Source organism: Monodon monoceros, unplaced genomic scaffold (assembly GCF_005190385.1).
Source record: "Monodon monoceros isolate NGI ecotype Baffin Bay Population unplaced genomic scaffold, NGI_Narwhal_1 Super_Scaffold_22, whole genome shotgun sequence".
In the NCBI taxonomy this organism is placed as follows: domain Eukaryota; kingdom Metazoa; phylum Chordata; class Mammalia; order Artiodactyla; family Monodontidae; genus Monodon; species Monodon monoceros.
In genome coordinates, this window is record NW_021703779.1 from 59,151,853 (window position 1) to 59,176,244 (window position 24,392).

Here is a 24,392-nt window from a genome sequence, read left to right on the forward strand (position 1 = left end):
GAGAATGTTAAGACCATATTCTTGTCTTGGTAAGCAAAACCCCAAACATCAATTAGGTTTGTTTTCTTTTGAGACTTTAATAACAACGAAGGTCCTTTGCAAACAATGGCTGAATGAAATAGAAAACATATTGTCTTTCCTATAGGATACGCCTATCATATTTACTATTAATAACAATGTACTCTGAATGGTTTTTCCAAGTCCTTGCTAGTTGGACCTGCTTCCACTTTTGCCTGACAGTGTACATCTTTACACAGCAGTCTACGATTAAAAGTGCAGTCTAGGTTCACAGAATAGAATTTTTCTCTCTACAATGTCAATTAACCTCTACATGAACACTGTACTCATTAGCTCCAAGCTCTGCAAAAAATTACTGCGATTCATGGGTGAGATGCCTAAAGAATGGAAAGTTAGGGGAAAAGTAACTACTGGTATTAAAAGCATTTGCAAATAAAGATAATATCAGTCCAAAGAATAAACTAAGATTGCATTATAACTTATTGCATTACCACCTTTCCTAACGGGCATGTTGGAATATCTCTTGGGCTCAAGACATATTCCACATATTAGCAATGAACAATCCAAAAGTGAAGTTAAGAAAATAATTCCATTTATAATAGCATCAAAAAGAATAAAATACATAGGAATAAATTTTAAAAATAAGGGCAAGACTTCTATACTGAAAACTACAAAACATTATTGAAAGAAATTAAAGACCTAAATAAATAAAAATACATCCCATATTCCTGATTGGAAAATTTAATATTATTCAGATAGCAATAATCCCCCAATTTGATCTACAGATTCAATGCAATCAAATTTCCAGCTGGTTTCTTTGTAGAAATTGACAGGCTGACCCCAAAATTCACATGAAAGTGCAAGGGATGCTGAAAAAATCTTGAAATAGAACAAAGCAGGAGGACTCATGCTTGCAATTCCAAAGTGGTATACCACTTTACACTAACATCAGCTGTGGATGAGAATTCCCAGTGTTCCACATCCTTGTCAACACCTGGAATTATCCGACTTCTAAGTTTTTGCCAATCTACTGGGTATTTTACCTACTTTAAGGTGTTCTTCTTATCTTCCTAGCCCCTTACTGTGAGGCTTTCCTAAGGCTCAGCTTCTATAAAACTACTCCTTTTCCTACATTCTCTCCTTCAGAAATCTTACCCATTTTTCAGGCTACAAATATCATTTTAGGTAAAAAAAAATCTGTTGCAAGACTTTTTTGGGGGGTAACAGCTTTAATGAGCTATAATAAACATATCATACAATTCACCCATTTAAAGTACACAACTCAGAGGACTTCCCTGATGGCACAGTGGTTAAGAATCCACCTGCCAATGCAGGAGACACGGGTTTGAGCCCTGGTCTGGGAAGATCCCACATGCTGTGGAGCAACTAAGCCAGCGAGCCACAACTACTGAAGCCCGTGCACCTAGAACCTGTGCTCTGCAACAAAAGAAGTCACTGCAATGAGAGGCCCACGCACCACAATTAAGAGTGGCCCCCGCTCACTGCAACTAGAGAAAAGCCCGCACCCAGCAACGAAGACCCAACACAGCCCTAAATAAATAAATAAATTTTTAAAATACCCATGACATTAAAATAAATAAATAAATAAATAAAAATAATAAAGTACACAACTTGGGACTTTGCTGGTGGTCCAGTGGTTTAGAATCTGCCTTCCAATGTAGGGGACATGGGTTCGATCCCTGGCTGGGGAACTAAGATCCCACATGCTGCAGGGCATCTAGGCCCTCGTGCTACAACTACAGAGCCCATGTGCTCTGGAGCCCACGCGCCACAACTAGAGAGCCCGCGTGCCGCAACTACTGAGCCCGCACACCATAACTAGAGAGAAGCCCGCATACTGCAACAAAGAGCCAGCATGCTGCAATGAAAGATCCTGCATGCTGCAACTAAGATCCGATGCAATTATGAATAAAGCTGCTATAAACAACCATGTGTAGGTTTTGTGTGTACATAAGTTTTCAACTTCTTTGGGCAAATAGCATGGAGTGCAATTACTGGACTATATAGTAAAAGTATGTTTAGTTTTGTAAGAAATTGCCAAACTGTCTTCCAAAGTGGCTGTACCAGTTCATGTCTTTTTAATATCCAATATGATGAAATGAGAAGTATGCATAAAGCATTTTTCCTGCATGTTGAAATACCGTGGTAGCTGTTTCCAGGAAAAAAACACTTGTGTGATTATTTGAACTGGTTTTCTTCAATTGGCATAATGTTTTCAGGGTTCATTAATGTTGTACCATGTATCAGCACTACATTCATTTTTATGGCCAAATAATATTCTTTAGTGTGGATATACCACATTTTATCTGTTCATCAATTGATGGACATATGGGCTGTTTCCATATTTTGGCTGTTGTAAATAGTGGTGCTATAAACATTCATGCACGAGTATTTATGTGGACACATGTTTTCAGTTCTCTTGAGTATACACCTAGGAGTGGAACTGCTGGGTCATATGGTATCTCTATGTTTAACTTTTAGAGGAACTGCCAAACTGTCTTCCAAAGTGGTTGTACCATTCCCACCAGCAGTGTATAAATGTTTTAATTATTCCACATTCACACCAATCACTGTTTTTGTCCATTTAAAAAAATATAGTCATTTTAGTGAGTGTGAAGTGGTCCCTCATTGTGCTTCTGATTTGCATTTCCCTGATAATTAGTGATATTGAGCATCTTTCCATGTTCTTATTGGCCTATGGTATACCTTCTTTGGAGAAATACCTATTCAAATCCTTTGCTCATTTTTAATTGGGTTGTCTTCTTACTACTGAGTAGTAAGAGGTTTTTATAAAAATATATCCTGGATACCAGACACTTATACATAATTTGCAATTATTTTCTCCCATCCTTTTGGGAGGACCCCATGGGTTGTGTTTTTACTTTCCTGATGGTTTCATTTGAAGCAAAATTTTTTAATTAATTAATTTATTTATTTATTTATTTATGGCTGTGTTGGGTCTTCGTTGCTGCGCGCAGGCTTTCTCTAGTTGCGGCGAGCGGGGGCTACTCTTCATTGTGGTGCACGGGCTTCTCACTGCGGTGGCTTCTCTTGTTGCGGAGCACAGGCTCTAGGCGCATGGGCTTCAGTAGTTGTGGCGCACGGGCTCAGTAGTTGTGGCTTGCAGGCTCTAGAGCACAGGCTCAGTAGTCGTGGTGCATGGGCTTAGTTGCTCTGTGGCATGTGGGATCTTCCCAGACAGGGGCTCAAACCCATGTCCCCTGCATTGGCAGGCAGATTCTTAACCACTGTGCCACCAGGGAAGTCCCAAAAATTTTTAACTGTAATGAAGCCCGACATCATCTAATTTTCCTTTTTCTCTTGTGCATTTGGTGTCTTACCTAAGCAACCAAGATTTTTCCAATTTCACTGTACTGATAAATTTTCAAAAACAACTTTGTGGAATAACATAAGGCTACCAAATTTTAATTTCTCCTCAAAAACTAATTTTTAAAAATATTACTAACTGTTCCAGTTCCAGCCAAGATGGAGCATGACAACTATAGTCTGTATCCTCCACTAATTACAACTAAAAGCCCTGAACAAGATCTACAAAGCAACAACCTGAGGACTCTGAAAAGTAAACAAAAGCAGAAAGATTGTAGTGAGTCATCAAAACATGGAGAAGTGGACTGTATGGGAATGGTGAGTATCCTGGGTTTTTTTTTCTCTTTTATCTAATGGTATTGGAAGTTTGTCTGTCTTGTGCCAAATCTCTGAATGAGGCCAAAAAGAAATGTTTGTCTGGATGATTGGAGCATGCGGGGGGAGGGGAGTCTGGAGGATTTTTTAACAGGCTCTACCTTTCACATAGATATGGAGTTCAAATTTATACTACTCGGACTTCCCTGGTGGCGCAATGGTTAAGAATCCGCCTGCCAATGCTGGGGACACAGGTTTGAGCCTTGGTCCGGGAGGATCCCACATGCCGCGAAGCAGCTAAGCCCGTGTGCCACAACTACTAAGCCTGTGCTCTAGAGCCCACGAGCCGCAACTATGGAGCCCGCGTGCCACAGCTACTGAAGCCCGCGTGCCTAGAGCCCGTGCTCCACAGCAAGAGAAGCCACTACAATGAGAAGCCTGCGCACCACAACAAAGAGTAGTCCCTGCTTGCCGCAACTAGAGAAAGCCCACGTGCAACAACGAAGACCCAAAACAGCCCAAAATAAATAAATAAATTTTATTTTAAAAAATTTATACTACTCATGTGTAAAGCTGAAAAATCAAAATAGAAGTAGCCAAAAGAGTGATATCTCTTAGACATCTGGCTAAGGCAAATAGATGTAGGGCCATGGATTTCCCTGGTGGTCCAGTGGTTAAGACTTCGACTTCCAATGCAGGGGGTGTGGGTTCAATCCCTTGTTGGGGAGCTAAGATCCCACATGCCTCGGGGCCAAAAAACCAAAACATAAAACAGAAACAATACTGTAACAAATTCAATAAAGACTTTAAAAATGGTCCACATCAAAAAAAAAATAGATATATGGCCATGTCCTCAATCCAGGTTGTAAAGGATTCTAAAAGATTAACACTAAAGATAAACTAACAATCCCAAATTACAAAGCACATGAGGAAATGTTTCATACCAAGCAAGAGTTAGGAGTACTACTAACTGCAGGATCAAACTGTTTCCAAGTACAGGAATACCTCATTTTATTGCACTTCACTTTATTGCACTTCACAGATACTGTGTTTTTTACATACATACACACATACATACATACTAAACACAGATACTGTGTTTTTTACAAACACAGATACTGTGTTTTTACATTTTGTGTTAATCCTGCGTCAAGCAACTCTATCAGTGCCATTTTTCTGATAGCATTTACTCACTTTGTGTTTCTGTGTCACATTTTGGTCATTCTTGCAATATTTCAAATTTTATATTATTATATTTGTTATGGTGATCTGTGCTCAGTGATTTTTGATGTTACTATTGTAATTGTTCTGGGATGCCATGAACTGTGTCCATATAAGACGGCGAACTTAAACGTTGTCTGTATTCTGACTGCTCCACCAACTGGGCAGCCCCCCCATCTCTCTCCCTCTCCTCAGGCCTCCCTAGTCCCTGAGACCCAACAGTATTGAAATTAACCAATTAATAACCCTACAAAGGCCTCTAAGTGTTCACATGAAGAGTCGTATGCCTCTCACTTTAAATCAAAAGCTAGAAATAATTAAGCTTAGTGAGGAAGGCATGCTGAAAGCCAAGATAAGCTGAAAGCTAGGCCTCTTGTACCAGTTAGCCAAGTTCTGAATGCAAAGGAAAAATTCTTGAAGGAAATTAGAAGTGCAACTCCAGTGAACACATGAATGATAAGATAGTGAAACAGTCTTATTACCGATACAGAAAGTTTTAGTGGTCTGGAAAGAAGACCAAACCAGCCAAAACATTCCCTTAAGCCAAAGCGTAATCCAGAGCAAGGTCCTATCTCTCTTCAATTGTATGAAGGTTGAGAGAGGTGAGGAAGCTACAGAACAAAAGTTTAAAGCTAGCCGACATTAGTTCATGAGGTTTAAGGAAAGAAGCTGACTCCTTAACATAAAAGTACAAGGTGAAGCAGCAAGTGCTAATGTAACAGCTACAGCAAGTTATCCACAATATCTAGCTAAGATAATCAATGAAGGTAGCTACATTAAACAACAGATTTTCACTGTAGGCAAAACAGCCTTCTAATGGAAGAGGATGCCATCTAGGACTTTCATAGCTAGAGAGAAGTCAATGCTTGGCTTCAAAGCTTCCAAGGCCAGGCTAACTCTCTTGTTAGAGACTAATGTAGCTGGTGACCTTCAGTTGAAGCCAATGCTCATTAACCGCTCCTAAAATCCTAGGGCCCTTAAGAATTATGCTAAATCTACTCTTCTGTGCTCTGTAAATGGAACAACAAAGCCTGCATGACAGCATATCTGTTCACAACATGGTCTAGTGAATATTTTAAGCCCACTGTTGAGGACTACTGCTCAGGAAAAAAGATTCCTTTCAAAATATTATTTTGACAATGCACTTGGTCACCCAAGGACTCTGATGGAGATGTACAATAAAATTAATGTTTTCATGCTTGCTAACACAACATCCATTCTGCAGCCTATGGATCAAGGAGGAATTTTAAACTTTGAGTTTTATTATTTAACAAATATATTTCATAACACTATAGCTGCCATGACAGTGATTCCTCTGATGGATCCAGGCAAAGTAAACAGAAACTCTTCTGGAAAGGATTCGCCATTCTAGATGCCATTATAAACATTTGTGATTCATGGGGAAAGGTCAAAATATCAACATTAATAGGAGCTTGGAAGGAGCTGACTTCAACCCACATGGATGACTTTGAGGGGTTCAAGACTTCAGTGGAGGAAGTAACTGCAGATGTGGTAGAAAGAGCAAGAGAACTAGAATTGGAAGCAGTACCTAAAGATGGAACTGAACTGCTGCAATCTCATGATAAAAGTTTAATGAATGTGAAGAACCTAGGGGTAAGACAGGAATAAAGACACAGACCTACTAGAGAATGGACTTGAGGATATGGGGAGGGGGAAGGGTAAGCTGTGACAAAGCGAGAGAGAGGCATGGACATATATACACTACCAAATGTAAGGTAGATAGCTAGTGGGAAGCAGCCACATAGCACAGGGAGATCAGCTCGGTGCTTTGTGACCACCTAGAGGGGTGGGATAGGGAGGGTGGGAGGCAGGGAGACGCAAGAGGGAAGAGATATGGGAACATGTGTATATGTATAACTGATTCACTTTGTTATAAAGCAGAAACTAACACACCATTGTAAAGCAATTATACTCCAATAAAGATGTTAAAAAAAAACTTTAATGAATGAAGAGTTGCTTCCTATAGATGAGCAAAGAAAGTTGTTTCTGGAGATGGAATCTACTCCTGGTGAAGATGCTGTGAAGACTGTTGAAATGACAACAAAAGATTTAGAATATTAAACGTAGTTGATAAAGCAGAAGTAGGGTTTGAGAGGATTGACTCCAAATTTGAAAGAAGTTTTACTGTGGGTAAAATGCTATCAAAATAGCATTGTATGCTAAAGACAAATCGTCCGTAAAAGGAAGATTTAATTGATGGGACAAACTTCTTTCTCATCTTATTTTAAGAAAATGCCACAGCCACCCAAACCTTCAGCAACAACCTCCCTGATCAGTCCGTAGCCATCAAAATCGAGGCAGGACCCTCCACCAGCAAAAAGATTATTATGATTTGCTGAATGCTCAGACAATGGTTAGCATTTTTTAGCAATAAAGTATTTTTATTAAGGTACTGATATTGTTTTCTAGACATAATGCTATTACACACTTAACAGACTACATTATAAACGTACTTTCATATGCACTAGGAAAACAAAAAATTCGTGTGACTCACGTTATTGTGATACTTGCTTTATTGTGGTGGTCTGGAACTAACGTACAATATCGCTGAGGTACGCCTATAACTTGCCTGCTTCCTGTAATAAAGCTCAACAAGATTTATACTATTACAAAAATATCTAGCACCCAACAATGTAAAATTCACAACACTTGACATCCAATGAAAGACGACGAGGCCTGGGAAGAGGCAGGAAAACATGATCCATACTGGGGAGATAACCAACGGAAACTGACCCAGAAGTGACACATATACAAGAATTAGCAGAGAAGGACATTAAAAGAGTGAGTAAAACTATATTTCTTATGCTCAAAAAGCTAATCAGAGACACGGAAGACATAAAAATGATCCAAATCAAACTTCCACAAATAAAAATTGCAAAATCTGACGTGAAAACTATATGAGATGGTGTCAGTCCGTTAGGGCTACTATAACAAAAATAGCATAAACTGGGTGTCTTATAAACAACAAACATCTATTTCTCACAGTTCTGGAGGCTGGGAGGTCCAAAATCATAGCACCAGCATATTCAGTATCTGATAAGAGCCCACTTCCTCATAAATGTCTCCTTTCTCACTGGAATATTAAATGGCAAAAGGGGTGAGGGAGCTCTCTCTCAGGCATCCTATATAAAGGCACTAATCCCAATCATCAGGACTCTGCCCTCAGGACGTAATCGCCTCCAAAGACCCCACCTCCTAATACCATCACCTTGCAGTTAGAATTTCAGTGTATGAATTTGGGGTCGGGGGGACACAAATATTCAGCTTATAGCAGATGGGATTAACAGAAGTTCAGACACTGAAAAACAAAAATTAATGAACTTCAAGTCACAGCAATACAAAACATTCCAAAATGAAACAGACGAAAAAAACCTTTTTATTTTTTAAAATTTTAAATTTTTTAACATCTTTATGGGAGTACAATTGCTTTACAATGGTGTGTTAGTATCTGTTTATAACAAAGTGAATCAGTTATACATATACATATATGTTCATATCTCTTCCCTCTTGCATCTCCCTCCCTCCCACCCCTCTAGGTGGTCACAAAGCATCGAGCTGATCTCCATGTACTATGCGGCTGCCTCCCACTAGCTAGCTATTTTACATTCGGTAGTACATATATGTCCATGCCACTCTCTCACTTTGTCCCAGCTTATCCTTCCCCCTCCCCGCATCCTCAAGTCCATTCTCCAGTATGTCTGCATCTTTTTTTTTTAAAAAACATCTTTATTGGAGTATAATTGCTTTAAAATTGCGTTAGTTTCTGCTTTATAACAAAGTGAATCAGTTATACATATACATATGTTCCCATATCTCTTCCCTCTTGCGTCTCCCTCCCTCCCACCTTCCTTATCCCACCCCTCTAGGTGGTCACAAAGCACCGAGCTGATCTCCCTGTGCTATGCGGCTGCTTCACACTAGCTATCTATTTTACATTTGGTAGTGTGTATATATCCATGCCATTCTCTCGCTTTGTCACAGCTAACCCTTCCACCTCCCCGTATCCTCAAGTCCATTCTCTAGTAGGTCTGTGTCTTTATTCGCGTCTTGCCCTTAGGTTCTTCAGGAGCTTCTTTTTTTCTTTTCTTTTTTTTTCTTAGATTCCATATATATGTGTTAGCATACGGTACTTCTTTTTCTCTTACTGACTTACTTCACTCTGTATGACAGACTCCAGGTCCATCCATTTCACTAGAAATAACTCAATTTCGTTTCTTTTTATGGCTGAGTAATATTCCATTGCACATATGTGCAACATCAACTTTATCCGTCCATCCCTTGATGGACACTTAGGTGGCTTCCATGTCCTGGCTATTGTGAATACAGCTGCAATGAACATTTTGGTACATGACTCTTTTTGAATTATGGTTTTCTCAGGGTATATGCCCAGTAGTGGGATTGCTGGGTCGTATGGCAGTTCTATTTGTAGTTTTTTAAGGAACCGCCATACTGTTCTCCATAGTGGCTGAACCAATTCACATTCCCACCAACAGCGTAAAAGTGTTCCCTTTTCTCCACACCCTCTCCAGGATTTTTTGTTTCTAGATTTTTTGATGATGGCCATTCTGACCGGTGGAGATTATATCTCATTGCAGTTCTGGTTTGCATTTCTCTAATGATTAATGATGGTGAGCATTCTTTCATGTGTTTGTTGGCAATCTGTATGTCTTCTTTGGAGAAATGTCTATTCAGGTCTTCTGCCCATTTTTGGATTGGGTTGTTTGTGTTTTTGATATTGAGCTGCATGAGCTGCTTGTAAATTTTGAAGATTAATCCTTTGTCAGTTGCTTCATTTGCAAATATTTTCTCCCATTCTGAGGGTTGTCGTTTGGTCTTGTTTATGTTTTCCTTTGCTGTGCAAAAGCTTTGAAATTTCATTGGGTCCCATTTGTTTATTTTTGTTTTTATTTCCATTTCTCTAGGAGGAGGGTCAAAAAGGATCTTGCTGTGATTTATGTCACAGAGTGTTCTGCCTATGTTTTCCTCTAAGAGTTTGATAGTGTCTGGCCTTACATTTATGTCTTTAATCCATTTTGAGTTTATTTTTATGTACGGTGTTAGGGACTGTTCTAATTTCATTCTTTTACACGTAGCTGTCCAGTTTTCCCAGCACCACTTATTGAAGAGGCTGTCTTTTCTCCATTGTATATTCTTGCCTCCTTTATCAAACACAGGGTGACCGTATGTGTGTGGGTTTATTTCTGGGCTTTCTATCCTGTTCCAGTGATCTATATTTGTTTTTGTGTCAGTACCACACTGTCTCGACTGTAGCTTTATAATATATTCTGAAGTCAGGGAGCCTGATTCCTCCAGCTCCATTTTTCCTTCTCAAGATTGTTTTGGCTATTTGGGATCTTTTGTGTTTTAATGCAGATTGTGAAATGTTTTGTTCTAGTTCTGTGAAAAATCCCATTGGTAGTTTGATAGGGATTGCATAGAATCTGTAGATTGCTTTGGGTAGTAGAGTCATTTTCACAATGTTGATTCTTCCAATCCAAGAACATGGTATATCTCTCCATCTATTTGTATCATCTTTAATTTCTTTCACCAGTGTCTTATAATTTTTTGCATACAGGTGTTTTGTCTCCTTAGGTAGCTTTATTCCTAGGTATTTTATTCCTTTTGTTGCAGTGGTAAATGGGAGAGTTTTCTTAACTTCACTTTCAGATTTTTCATCATTAGTATATAGAAGTGCAAGAGATTTCTGTGCATTAATTTTGTATCCTGCTACTTTACCAAATTCACTGACCAGCTCTAGTAGTTTTCTGGTAGCTTCTTCAGGATTCTCTGTGTATAGCATATATCATCTGCAAACAGTGACAGCTTTACTTCTTTTCTGATTTGGATTCCTTTTATTCCTTTTTCTTCTCTGATTGCTGTGGCCAAAATTTCCAAAATTATGTTAAATAGTAGTGGTGAGAGTGGGTAACCATGTCTTGTTCCTGATCTTATTGGAAATGGTTTCAATTTTTCACCATTGAGGACGATGTTGGCTGTGGGTTTGTCATAATACAGCCTTTATTATGTTGAGGTAAGTTCCCTCTATGCCTATATTCTGGAGAGATTTTATCATAAATGGGTGTTGAATTCTGTCAAAAGCTTTCTCTGCATCTATTGAGATGATCATATGGTTTTTCTCCTTCAATTTGTTAATATGGTGTATCACACTGATTGATTTGCATATGTTGAAGAGTCCTTGCATTCCTGGGATAAACCCCACTTGATCATGGTGTATGATCCTTCTAATGTGCTGTTGGATTCTGTTTCCTAGTATTTTGTTGAGGATTTTTGCATCTCTATTCATCAGTGATATTGGCCTGTAGTTTTCTTTCTTTGTGAAATGATTGTCTGGTTTTGGTATCAGGGTGATGGTGGCCTCACAGAATGTGTTTGGCAGTGTTCCTCCCTCTGCTATATCTTGGAAGAGTTTGAGAAGGATACGTGTTAGCTCTTCTCTAAATGTTTGATAGAATTCGCCTGTGAAGCCATCTGGTCCTGGGCTTTTGTTTGTTGGATGATTTTTAATTACAGTTTCAATTTCAGTGCTTGTGACTAGCCTGTTCATATTTTCTATTTCTTCCTGGTTCAGTCTCAGAAGGTTGTGCATTTCTACGAATTTGTCCATTTCTTCCAGGTTGTCCATTTTATTGGTATATAGTTGCTTGTAATCTCTCATGATCCTTTGTATTTCTGCAGTATCAGTTGTTACTTCTCCTTTTTCATTTCGAATTCAATTGATCTGAATGCTTTCTGGACTGCATTAACTATTTCCTTTCCCATATTAGGAAAATTTTCAACTATAATCTCTTGGAATATTTTCTCAGTCCCTTTCTTTTTTTCTTCTTCTTCTGGGACCCGTATCATTCGAATGTTGGTGCGTTTAATGTTGTCCCAGAGGTCTCTGAGACTGTCCTCAATTCTTTTCATTCTTTTTTCTTTATTCTGCTCTGCTGTAGTTACTTCCACTATTTTATCTTCCAGGTCACTTATCTGTTCTTTTGCCTCAGTTATTCTGCTGTTGATCCCTTCTAGAGAATTTTATATTTATTGTGTTGTTCATCATTGTTTGTTTGCTCTTTAGTTCTTCTATGTCCTTGTTAAACGTTTCTTGTATTTTCTCCAATCTATTTCCAAGATTTTGCATCACCTTTACTATCGTTATTCTGAATTCTTTTTCAGGCAGACTGCCTATTTCCTCTTCATTTGTTAGGTCTGGTGGGTTTTTACCTTGCTCCTTCGTCTGCTGTGTGTTTCTCTGTCTTCTCATTTTGCTCAACTTGCCCTATTTGGGGTCTCCTTTTCGTAGGCTGCAGGTTCGTAGTTCCCATTGTTTTTGGTGTCTCCTCCAGTGGCTAAGGTTGGTTCCGTGGGTTGTGTAGGCTTCCTGGTGGAGAGGACTAATGCCTGTGTTCTGGTGGATGAGGCTGCATCTTGTCTTTCTGGTGGGCAAGCCCACATCCGGTGGTGTTTTTAGGTTGTCTGTGACCTTAATATGATTTTAGGCAGCCTCTCTGCTAATGGGTGGGGTTGTGTTCCTGGCTTGCTAGTTGTTTGGCATAGTGTGTCCAGCACTGTAACTTGCTGGTCATTGAGTGGAGCTGGGTGTTGGAATTGAGATGGAGATCTCAGAGATTTTCGCTGTTTGATATTACATGGAGCTGGGAGGTCTCTTGTGGACCAATGTTCTGAACTTGGCTCTCCCACCTCAGAGGCACAGCCCTGACGCCTGGCTGGAGCACCAAGAGCCTGTCATCCACATGGCTCAGAATAAAAGGGAGAAAAAAATAAATACTGAAAGAAAAAAATAAAATAAAATAAAATAATGTAAAGTTATTAAAAAATAATTATTAAAAAATTTTAATAAAAAAAGAAAGAAGAGAGCAACCTTACGAAAAAACAAATCCACCAATGATAACAAGCACTAAAAACTATATTTAAAAAAAAAAAGGACAGCAGAACCCTAAGACAAATGTTAAAAGCAAAGCTATACAGACAAAATAACATGCAGAAGCACACACATACACACTCACAAAAAGAGGAAAAGGGAAAAAAATATATATATATATTGTTGCTCCCAAAGTCCACCTCCTCAATTTGGGATGATTTGTTGTCTATTCAGGTATTCCACAGATGCAGGGTACATCAAGTTGATTGCGGAGATTTAATCCACTGTTCCTGAGGCTGCTGGGAGAAATTTCCCTTTCTCTTCTTTGTTCACACAGCTCCTGGGGTTCAGCTTTGGATTTGGACCCGCCTATGCGTGTAGGTCGCCTGCGGGGCGTCTGTTCTTCACTCAGACAGGACGCGGTTAAAGGAGCAGCTGATTGGGGGCTCTGACTCACTCAGGCCAGGTGGAGGGAGGAGTATGGAATGCAGGACAAGCCTGCAGCGGCAGAGGCCAGTGTGACGTTGCACCAGCCTGAGGTGTGCTGTGTGTTCTCCCCAGGAAGTTGTGCCTGGATGACGGGACCCTGGCAGTGGCGGGCTGCACAGGCTCCTGGGAAGGTAGGTGTGGAGAGTGAACTGTGCTCGCACACAGGCTTCTTGGTGGCTGCTGCAGCAGCAGCCTTAGCGTCTCATGCCCGTCTCTGGGATCTGCACTGACAGCCGTGGCTCACGCCCGTCTCTGGAGCTCTTATAAGCGGCGCTCTTAATCCTGTCTCCTCGCGCAGCAGGAAACAAAGAGGCAAGAAAAAGTCTCTTGCCTCTTCAGCAGCTCCAGACGTTTTCCTAGACTCCCTCCCGGCTAGCTGTGGCGCACTAGCCCCCTTCAGGCTGTGTTCACGCAGCCAACCCCAGTCTTCTCCCTGGGATCCAGTGAAGCTGGAGCCTCAGCTCGCAGCCCCCACTTGCCCTGGTGGGTGAGCAGACAAGCCTCTCGAGCTGGTGAGTGCTGGTGAGCACCGATCCTCTGTGTGGGAATCTCTCCGCTTTGCCCTCCGCACCACTTGTTGCGCTCTCCTCCATGGCTCCAAAGCTTCCCCCCTCCGCCACCCGCAGTCTCCACCCGCGAAGAGTCTTCCAAGTGTGTGGAAACCTTTCCTCCTTCACAGCTCCCTCCCACTGGTGCAGGTCCCGTCCCTATTCTTTTGTCTCTCTTTTTTCTTTTGCCCTACCCAGGTACATGGGGAGTTTCTTGCCTTTTGGGAGGTCTGAGGTCTACCAGCGTTCAGTAGGTGTTCTGTAGGAGTTGTTCCACATGTAGATGTATTTCTGATGTATTTGTGGGAAGGAAGGTGATCTCCACCTCTTACTCTTCTGCCATCTTGAAGCCTGCCCCCAAAAATCTTTTTAAATGTCAACAGCATAAGTGAACTGTGGGAACGACTTCAAACAACCTAATATATGAGTAATTAGTGTATGAGGGTGAAGCAGAAAAAAATATTTCAAAAAATACTGTAACTTTCCAAACATAATGAAAGCCATGATCCCAGAGATTCAAGATGCTCAAAGAGCCCCAAGCACAAGAAACAAAGAAAATTACTTCAAAGTACATCATCAACAAACTGCTCAAAACCAGTGACAAACAGAAAATCCAAATATTAGCCAGAGAAAAAGGGCATGTTACATAAAGAACAAAAATAAGGACTGCATCATATTTCTTATCAGAAACAATGTAACACGAAAACTGTAAACAATATCTTTAAAATTCTCAAAGAAAAAAAAGCTCTCCATTTCAAATTCTATACCCAGAAACAATATCATTCAAAAACAAATGGAGGGGCTTCCCTGGTGGCGCAGTGGTTGAGAGTCCGCCTGCCGATGCAGGGGACACGGGATTGTGCCCCGGTCCGGGAGGATCCCACATGCCGTGGAGCAGCTGGGCCCGTGAGCCATGGCCACTGAGCCTGTGCGTCCAGAGCCTATGCTCCGCAACGGGAGAGGCCACAACAGTGAGACGCCCGCGTACCGCAAAAAAAAAAAAAAAAAAAAAATGAGGGACTTCCCTAGTGGCACAGTGGTTAAGAATCCGCCTGCCAATGAAGGGGACACGGGTTTGAGCCCTGACTCAGGAAGATCCCACATGCCACGGAGCAACTAAGCCCATGTGCCACAACTACTGAGCCTGCGCTCTAGAGCCCACGAGCCACAACTGCTGCAGCCCACATGCCTAGGGCCTGTGCTCCACAACCAAGAGAAGCCACTTCAATGAGAAGGCTGCACAATGAAATAAAGTGTAGCCCCCGCTCGCCACAACTAGAGAAAGCCCACACACAGCAACGAAGACCGAACGCAGACAAAAAAAAAAAATTAAATGGTGCACCTTACACCCATTGGCATATCTACTATCAAAAAATAATAATAAAAGTGTTTGCAGGGATGTGGAGAAATTGAAACCCTTGTATACTTTTGGCTGAAATTTAAAATGGTGCAGCTGTTACGGAAAAAACAGTAGTGTGTTTCCTCAAAAAAATTAAAAATAGAATTGCAATATGATCTAGAAGTTCCACTTCTGGGTTTATACCCCCCAAAAATTGAAATCAGGGAACCAAACAGCTATTTGTACACCCACATTCACAGCAGCATTATTCACAATAGCCGAAGGTGAAAACAACCAACATGTGCATAAATGGATGAATGTATAAGCAAAATGTGGTATATACATACAGTGGAATATTATTCAGTCTTAAAAAGAAAGGAAATTCTGACACATGTTACAACGTGGGTGAACCTCAAGGACATTATGCTACGTGAAATACACCAGTCACAAAAGGACAAATACTGTTTTTTTTTTTTACTTATATGAGATATCTAGAGTAGTCAAATTCATATAGACTGAAAGTAGAATGGTGGTTTCCAGGAACTGGAAGAGAGAGGAATAGGGAGTTATTATATATTGGGTACAGAATTTACATTTTACAAGATGAAGAGTTCTGGAGAAGAATGTTGGTGATGGTTTCACAATATGAATGTACTCAAGGCCACTATACTGTATAATTAAAAACAGTTAAGATGGCAAATTATATGCTGTGAAAAATTTAACAGCATGAAAGTAGGAATAGCTATATTCATATCAGATAAAGTAGACTGTACATCAAAAAAATAATTACCAGGGACAGAAAGAGACATTATAGAATGATAAAAGGGTCAATCTACCATGAAAAAATAGTAACTCTAAATACATATGCACCAAACAAAAGAGCTGTAAAATATCTGAAGTAAAAATTTACAGAAATAAAAGAGGAAATAGACAAATCCACAATTATAGTTGGAAATTTAAACATCCCTACCTTCAAAAATTCATAGAACTAGACAAAAACTCAGCAAAGATATAGACGATCTCAACATCATCAATCAACAGGATCTACAGCTGACCCTTGAACAACAAGGGTTTGAATTGTGCAGGTCCACTTATATGTGGATTTTTTTTCAATAAATACTACAGTACTACATGATCCATGCATATGGAACTACAGATATGACTGGCCCACTATAAAGTTATACATGGCTTTTCAACTATGCAGGGTGTCGACCCATGTTGTTCAAGGGTCAACTGTAATTGACATTTATACAACATTCCACCCCAAAAGAGCTGAAAACACTTTTTTTTCCCCCAAGTGTCCACAGGACATTTACCAAGATATACTATATCCTGGGCCATAAATCACACCCTGTTAAGAAGATGAAAAGACAGCTTACAGACAGGGAGAAAATATTTGCAATCCACATATGTGACAAACAACTCTTATCTAGAATATCTTATCTTATCAAACTCAACAGTAAAATTTGAGCAATCCAAGTATGAAATGCACAAGCGTTACGAAGAGACATTTCACCAAAGAGGAGCACCTGCAAAGGTGTTCAACATCATTAGCCAGCAGGAAAGTATAAATTAAAATCACTACATACCTATTAGAACAGCTAAAATATAAAAACAGGGACAATGACAAATGCCAGCAAGAAGGAAAAGAAACTAAAACTCGCATACATTGTTGGTAGGAATGCAACATGGTACAGCCACTCTGGTAAACAGTTTGACAATTTCTTAAAAACAAAATAGCCCAACAATTGTACACCTAGTCATTTATCCAGGAAAATGAAAACTTACATCCCACACAAAAACCTATACACAAATACCATAGCAGCTTTACTCATAATAGCCAAAATCTGAAAACAACCAATATTTCCTTTAGTAGGTGAATGGTTAAACACACTGTGATACCATCCATACCATGCACCACTCAGTGATAAAAGAAACCAAGTATTAATACACACAAAAACTTGAATGGATTTCAAGGGCATTATGCTAAGTGAAAAAAGCTAATCTTCTAAAAGTCATAAACGGTATGATTACATTTATATAATATTCTTGGAATGACAAAATTATATAGATTAAGAATAGTGTTTGCAAGGGCTTAGGGATGGTGGGGGGTGGAGCAGGTATGGGTGTGCATATAAAGGGGTAGTATGAGGAACATCTTTGGGGTGATGGGGTAGTTCTGTATATTACTGCGGTGGTACTTACATGCATCTACACGTCGGATAAAATGGCATAAAACTATACACATACAATGTACCAATGACAATCTGCTGTTTTTGATGTATTATAGTAATGCAGCAGTTAACCATCAGAGGAAACTTGGTAAAGGGTACATGGGACTTCTTTGTACTATTTGGAGGGGGGGGGGGTGTTAAAATTTTCTTCTGAATCTATTGCTTTTATTTTAATTATTTTTCTTTGTACCATTTTTGCAACCTCCTGTCACTCTATAAGTATTAAAAATAAAAAGATTTTTTAAAAATAATGTGAAATAGGGACTTCCCTGGTGGTCCAGTGGTTGAGCCTCCGCACTCCCAATGCAGGGGGCCCTGGTTCAATCCCTGGTTGGGAAACTAGATCCCACATGCATGCCGCAACTAAGAGTTTGCATGCCGCAACTTAAGAACCCACATGCTGCAACACAGACTGAAGATCCCACATGCCACAACTAAGACCGACTGCAGCCAAATAAATAAATAAATAAATAAAAATTTTAATAATGTGACATAAAGACATTTTCAAAGGCACAAATGCTGAAATAAGTCATCACCAATAGGCCAGCACTACAAGAAATGTTAAAAGGTGTCAATGATGGTTAATTTTATATGTCAACTTGACTGCGCCACAGGGTACCCAGATATTTTGTCAAACATTATTCTGGTCTTTCTGTGAGAGTGCTTCTGGATGAGATTAACATTTAAATCAATAGACTGGGGCTTCCCTGGTGGCGCAGTGGTTAAGAATCCACCAGCCAATGCAGGGGAAACGGTTTCGAGCCCTGGTCCGGGAAGATCCCACATGCCGCAGAGCAAATAAGCCCGTGCCCCACAGCTACCGAGCCTGTGCTCTAGAGTCCGTGAGCCACAACAAGAGTAGCCACCACAATGAGAAGCCCACACACCACAATGAAAAGTAGCCCCCACTCGCCACAACTAGAGAAAGCCTGCGAGCAGCAACGAAGACCCAATGCAGCCAAAAATAAATAAATAAGTAAATAAATTTATAAATAAATAAATAGATAGGGCTTCCCTGGTGGCGCAGTGGTTGAGAGTCCGCCTGCCGATGCAGGGGACACGGGTTCGTGCCCCGGTCCGGGAAGATCCCACATGCTGCGGAGCGGCTGGGCCCGTGAGCCATGGCCACTGAGCCTGCGCTCCACAATGGGAGAGGCCACAACAGTGAGAGGCCCGCGTACCGAAAAAAAAAAAAAAAAAAAAAAGACAGACAGACAGATAGATAGACTGGGTAAAGCAGATTTCCCAGCATGTGGGTGGGCCTTATCCAATGAGTTGAAGGCCTGAACAGAACAAAAAAGCTGACCCTCTCCCGAGTAACAGAGAACTCTTCCTGACTGACTGCTTTTGAACTGGACATCAGCTTTTTCCTGCATTCGGACTGGAACTGAAACACTGGCCCTTCTTGCGTTTCAGGCCTGCCAGCCTTTGGACTGAAACTACATCATCGGCTCTCCTGGTTCTCAGGCCTTTGGACTCAGACTGGAATCATACCATCAGCCTTCCTGAGTCTCTGTCTTGCCGACTTATCCTGCAGATCTTGAGACTCACCAGCCTCCATAACTGCATGAGCCAATTCTTTATAATAAGTCTCTTTGGAGAATCCCAAAACAATGTTCTTCAGGCAGAAGAAAAATAACAAATGGAAATTTGGATGTACACAAAGGAATAACGATTACTTGAAATGGTAACTACATGTGTAAATGCATAAGTTTTTTTCTTATTTGTATCTCTTTTAAAATAAAATTGACAATTTAAACAAAAATAATAACATAGTATTGTGGATTTTATAACATATGTAAAAGTAAAACATATGACAACAGTAGCATAAAGGCCAGGCTGGGAGATATAAAAGTACACTATTATGACATATGAAGGTAGACCAAGGTAAGATATATAGTATAAGCCCTAAAGAAACCAGTAGAAAAGCAAAACAAAGAGTTACAACTAATAAGCCAACAGAAGAAATAAAACTGAATCTAACAAATTATTCAAATATGTAATGTGACAAAGCCTCTATGATCACTCTCCTTTTTCAGTATTTCCCTGAGTAGTCTCACTGTTTATTCCTCCAGATGATCCTGCAAATATTTTCATAATACTCCTCTCTTTTTAAATAAATAATTTATTTATTTATCTTTGGCTGCATTGGGTCTTTGTTGCTGCGTGCGGGCTTTTCTCTAGTTGTGGAGAGTGGGGGCTACTCTTTGTTGTGGTGCGCAGTCTTACTGCAGTGGCTTCTCTTGTTGTGGAGCACGGGCTCTAGGCATGTGGGCTTCAGTAGTCGTGACTCGCAGGCTCTGTAGTTGTGTCACAGGGCTTATTTGCTCCACGGCATGTGGGATCTTCCCAGACCAGAGCTCAAACCCTTGTCCCCTGCGTTGGCAGGTGTATTCTTAAGAACTGTGCCACCAGGGAAATCCGTATTTTCATAATATTTCAACATGGATTCTTCAGGAGGTTGGAATAAAAACTACACTGGACTCATAAATTGTTTTGAAGAAAAACTTACTTGAATACAAACTTACAAAAGAAGGCAGGAAAAAAAGAAGAAAAGGGGAATAAAGAATATGCAGGACAAATAAACAATTACAAGGTGATAGACTCAAACTTAACCACATCAATAATCACATCAAATGTAAATATTCTAAACACCCCAGTCAAAAGACTGAGATGGTCAGAGTGGATAAAAAAGCAAAACCCAACTGTATGCAGCTTACAAGAGATGCATTTTAAACATAAAGACATAAATAGGAAAACAGATAGAACAAGATACACCATGCTAACGCTAGTCAAAAAAAAAACTAAAGTAACTATATCAATAAAAGATAAAGTAGATTTAAGAGTAAATATGGTATATATCCATACAATAAGATATTACTGAACCCTGGGAATAAACTATGCACACACACAACATCTCAGAATAACTGTACTGAATGCAAGAAGCCATTCAAAACTAGAGTACATTCTCTATGATTCCATTGGTATAAAACTCTAGAAAATGCAAACTAATCTATGAAAGCAGATCAGTTGTTACCTAGGGAAGAGTGGGAAAGAGGGGTGACAAAAGGGTGTGAGGAAACTTTGAGGAATGATGTATATATTCAGTATCCGGATTGTGGTGATTGTTTCATAGATATACACACATGTCAAAACTCATCAAATTTTTTACTTTAAATATGGGCAGTTTACTGTATGTTAATTATACCTAAATAAAACTGTTAAAAGATAATTAAGAGTAATGAATTATGTCAGTGGAAAAATAGGAATACAAAAACCCTGATAAATCCTGATAACGAATAAATCAATAAGTAAATAAATAAATATTAAATAAATGGGAGAAGGGAGAGCTCTTGCTTACAGTAGAATGCTGAGTGCCAACTGGTAAATATGAAGGGAATGCTACAGTTAGAAAATGATTATTTGGCAACCATCATAAGATTGATTCAGGCAAGAACACTAATTCTTAAGGAGTTTTTTTTTTTTTTTGGCGGTACGCGGGCCTCTCACTGTTGTGGCCTCTCCCGCTGCGGAGCACAGGCTCCGGACGCGCAGGCTCAGCGGCCATGGCTCACGGGCCCAGCAGCTCCGCGGCATGTGGGATCTTCCTGGACCGGGGCACGAACCCGTGTCCCCTGCATCGGCAGGAGGACTCTCAACCACTGCCCCACCAGGGAAGCGCTTAAGGAAATTTTTAATAAAAAGCAGGGTATATGCATAATTTTAAAGTGTTTATTGGTTGCAAGGGAAAAATCGTTAATATACAGTGAAGATATACACTTTTGAACAGGTGATCAGTATTATCACCAATGAGGAGCAGATGGACATCAGGGGCCTCCAAATGTGATGCCCTGAGAAGGGACACAATATCACTCATGCAGTATTCCAGTCACAAATGCATAATATGAGTCTAATCACAAGGAAACATCAGATAAATCTCAAATGAAGAATTTTCATTTAAAACAAGGTAGGGAGCTAATGTATTCTTCCAAAATATCAATGACACAAAAGTCAAAAGAAAGGCTACAGAAATGTTCCAGATTACAGGGGACTAAAGAGACATGTCTCATAAATGCAATACCTAATCCTAGATTGATTAATCCTATATTGGAGAGAAAAACATGCTATACAGTTCATATAACATATATTATTATTACAGATATCAATATATATTACCCTCAATAAGATGAATGTATGAATTATATTTCCTCAATAATATAGAGAAGAGAGAATGCACAAAATGTTAATAACAGGTGATTCTGGGTAAAGTAAATAGATGGGTATTCTTTGAACTATTCTTATCCTTTCAATATTTCTCTAGGTTTGAAATTGTTTACAAATAAAACTCTTTTAAGTGTATATTGCCACTGAAATCCTAATGCACCCAGTTCATCAATGTCCAGGGTCAATAATTAGGCTATTAAATGTGATATGTCAGGAGTAATGCAGATGGACAATTATTTAATAAAAACTGCAACTTCTGTATCCAGTGAACAGAGACATGCTGACAAGAAGCCATGTAGCTAGTATGCAGCCTCCTCCGTTGTCTTGGATCCTATTTTTTATTTAGATTTGCATCTTAGCAAATGCAAAAAAAAAAAAAAGATGCAGCTTTTGAACGTTCATGTATATTAATATTTTTAAATTTAAAAATATTAATATAAAATAAGTTTTTCAGCATTAAATAACCCCATCCACGTTGACAAATTTCAGGAAAATATAATTCAAGGAAATGGTTTCTTTGGGCAATTTAATATTCTGATAAATTCAACTATTCACTTTCATGCTTCCCATCTTGTTGAAAAAAATCTTTTGAAAATGTATCAGGGACTTCCTTGGTGGTGCAGGGGTTAAAAATCCTCCTGCCAATGCAGGGGACAAGCGTTCCATCCCTGGTCTGGGAAGATCCCACATGCCATGGAGCAATAAGCCCGTGTGCCACAACTACTGAGCCCGCGCTCTAGAGCCCGCGTGCTACAACGACTGAGCCCATGTGCTACAACTACTGAAGCTGCGTGCCTAGAGCCCGTGCTCTACAAGAGAAGCCACCGCAATGAGAAGCCTGTGCACCGCACCAAAGAGTAGCCCCTGCTCACCGCAACTAGAGAAAGCCCGCGCCCAGCAACGAAGACCCAATGCAGCCAAAATAAAGAAAAAATTTTTTAAATGTATCACTATATTTAATTGCCTTATAGAGTAAAACACATTGATCCTAACTGAATCTCTTTAAATAGGCATCAGCCTATCAATATTCCTTATCCAGGAGTATAGAGGTATTGTATATGTGTATGTATGTATGTATGAGCATCAGCTGAAAGTGAAAGACTGATGTTGGTTTTCTTAAACTAAATCCCATTATCTGCCTATTTTATCATTTCCTTCTTTATCCTAAAATTTACTCACATCGGAGAACCTTTTCTGTTTTGTGCAAAAGAAAATTTTTTTCAAAAATATCTGTTGTCAGAGGTATATTTTATTCTTCCTTTCTGTGCTGCAGAAGAGATTGCAACAATCTGTTGTTTAAAAAAAAAAAAACAGGAATACTGGAGCAGATGTCTACACTGGATTTCAAAATGTGAATCAATGCTTTGAAAATTTCATTAAGCTAATTTTCAAAAGTAAAAAACCTCTTATACCTTGTTTGCTAGGTTTACAGCGCTGAGAGCCTTATAATATTCTTTGCCGTCCCAATCCATATAAGCAGTGGCTAGTAACCGTAGAACTTTACCCTGTAATTAAAAACAGAAAAAAAACACACACAGCTGAGGGTTTAACTGCAATACAACAGCTGACTAGCATTTACACAGTGACAGGCATTTCTCAAACCTCAGTCATAATTATGAAATAGCATTTCCTTAAGCAACCACATAGTCTTGGGATATGTCTCATCATTATGCTACCCACACCAAATACCATCTGAGAATTTTACAGTAATAGCTTATTTAAATTTAATATAATTGTGTTAATATAATTATTTTCTTAACAGTGTTTTAGTGGTAAAGTACTTAATCATCCCCACTTTAAAAATAAGGAGATTAAAGCACAGCAATATTTAATGTAATCATCTTACCACCTACTGTTTAGGTAACATTATATTAGGCCTCCATCAAAAGAAATAAATAGAAAGACATAATCCCTCTCTCAAAGACTTTATAGCCTAGTTGAGATTAACCAATTGGACCAAGGGCACATATACCACCATTTCACTAGGAGCAGACATACTTTCCCATAGACAAGATTTTTCCCAACTCAACCAAGTTTTAAAATTAATAAAGTATTTCATAATTCAGTTTCTCCAGCCAGATCTACACTGACAAGGGGAATAACTCTACTTAGCACAGACTTATTTAACTATAGATTCACATTTTGAAAGTAGGAGGCCTATTTCAATGAAGATTCTATTCTGCCTCTAAGTATAATGAGGACAGTAGGATCAGACAAAGGTGTTCTTCTAATTTAAAAAAAAATGTTAAGCACATTAGGGCTCTGCGAACCTTAGAGAAATGACTTTTAGGGTGTGATACCTTTCAGTTTTTTAATTCAAATACCAAGATGGATATAATGTACTTAATATCATTATTATTATTGTGGAGCAACTCTCAACTTATAAACTTCCCCAGAGGACTCTGATGGAGTAAATATGGCATCTCTGAGAAAGACTGTACCTATTTCGTAATAGTAAAAGGGTCAAATAATCAGAAAGATAAAACAAAATGGACAAACCTCAAAACTATTATGTTACGCAAAAGAAGCCAGACATAAAACAGTACATACTGTATGATTTCATTTATACACAGTTCAAGATAAGCCAAAAATATTCTACAGCAATAAAAGTCAGAATAGTGGTTTTATCATGGGGGTATGAATGGCTATTAACTGGAAAGGGGCCAAGGTAACTTTTGAGGGTGATGGAAAGTTCTGTATCTTGATCTGTGTGGTAGTTACAAAACTATATAGATAAACTGAAACTCATC

The 24,392-nt window shown here is 39.4% G+C and overlaps 1 protein-coding gene across 1 annotated transcript in view; it reads right to left on the reverse strand.

The window, feature by feature from the left end:
* TEX11 (testis expressed 11) overlaps positions 1-24,392 on the reverse strand; it is a gene marked incomplete at its 5' end in the record, with an annotated part of 336,930 nt that overhangs the window by 178,131 nt on the left and 134,407 nt on the right. The window contains one exon of the mRNA XM_029241408.1: positions 23,055-23,147. Within this exon, the coding sequence (XP_029097241.1) occupies positions 23,055-23,147 (93 nt within the window). The remainder of the gene's footprint in view (positions 1-23,054; positions 23,148-24,392) is intronic.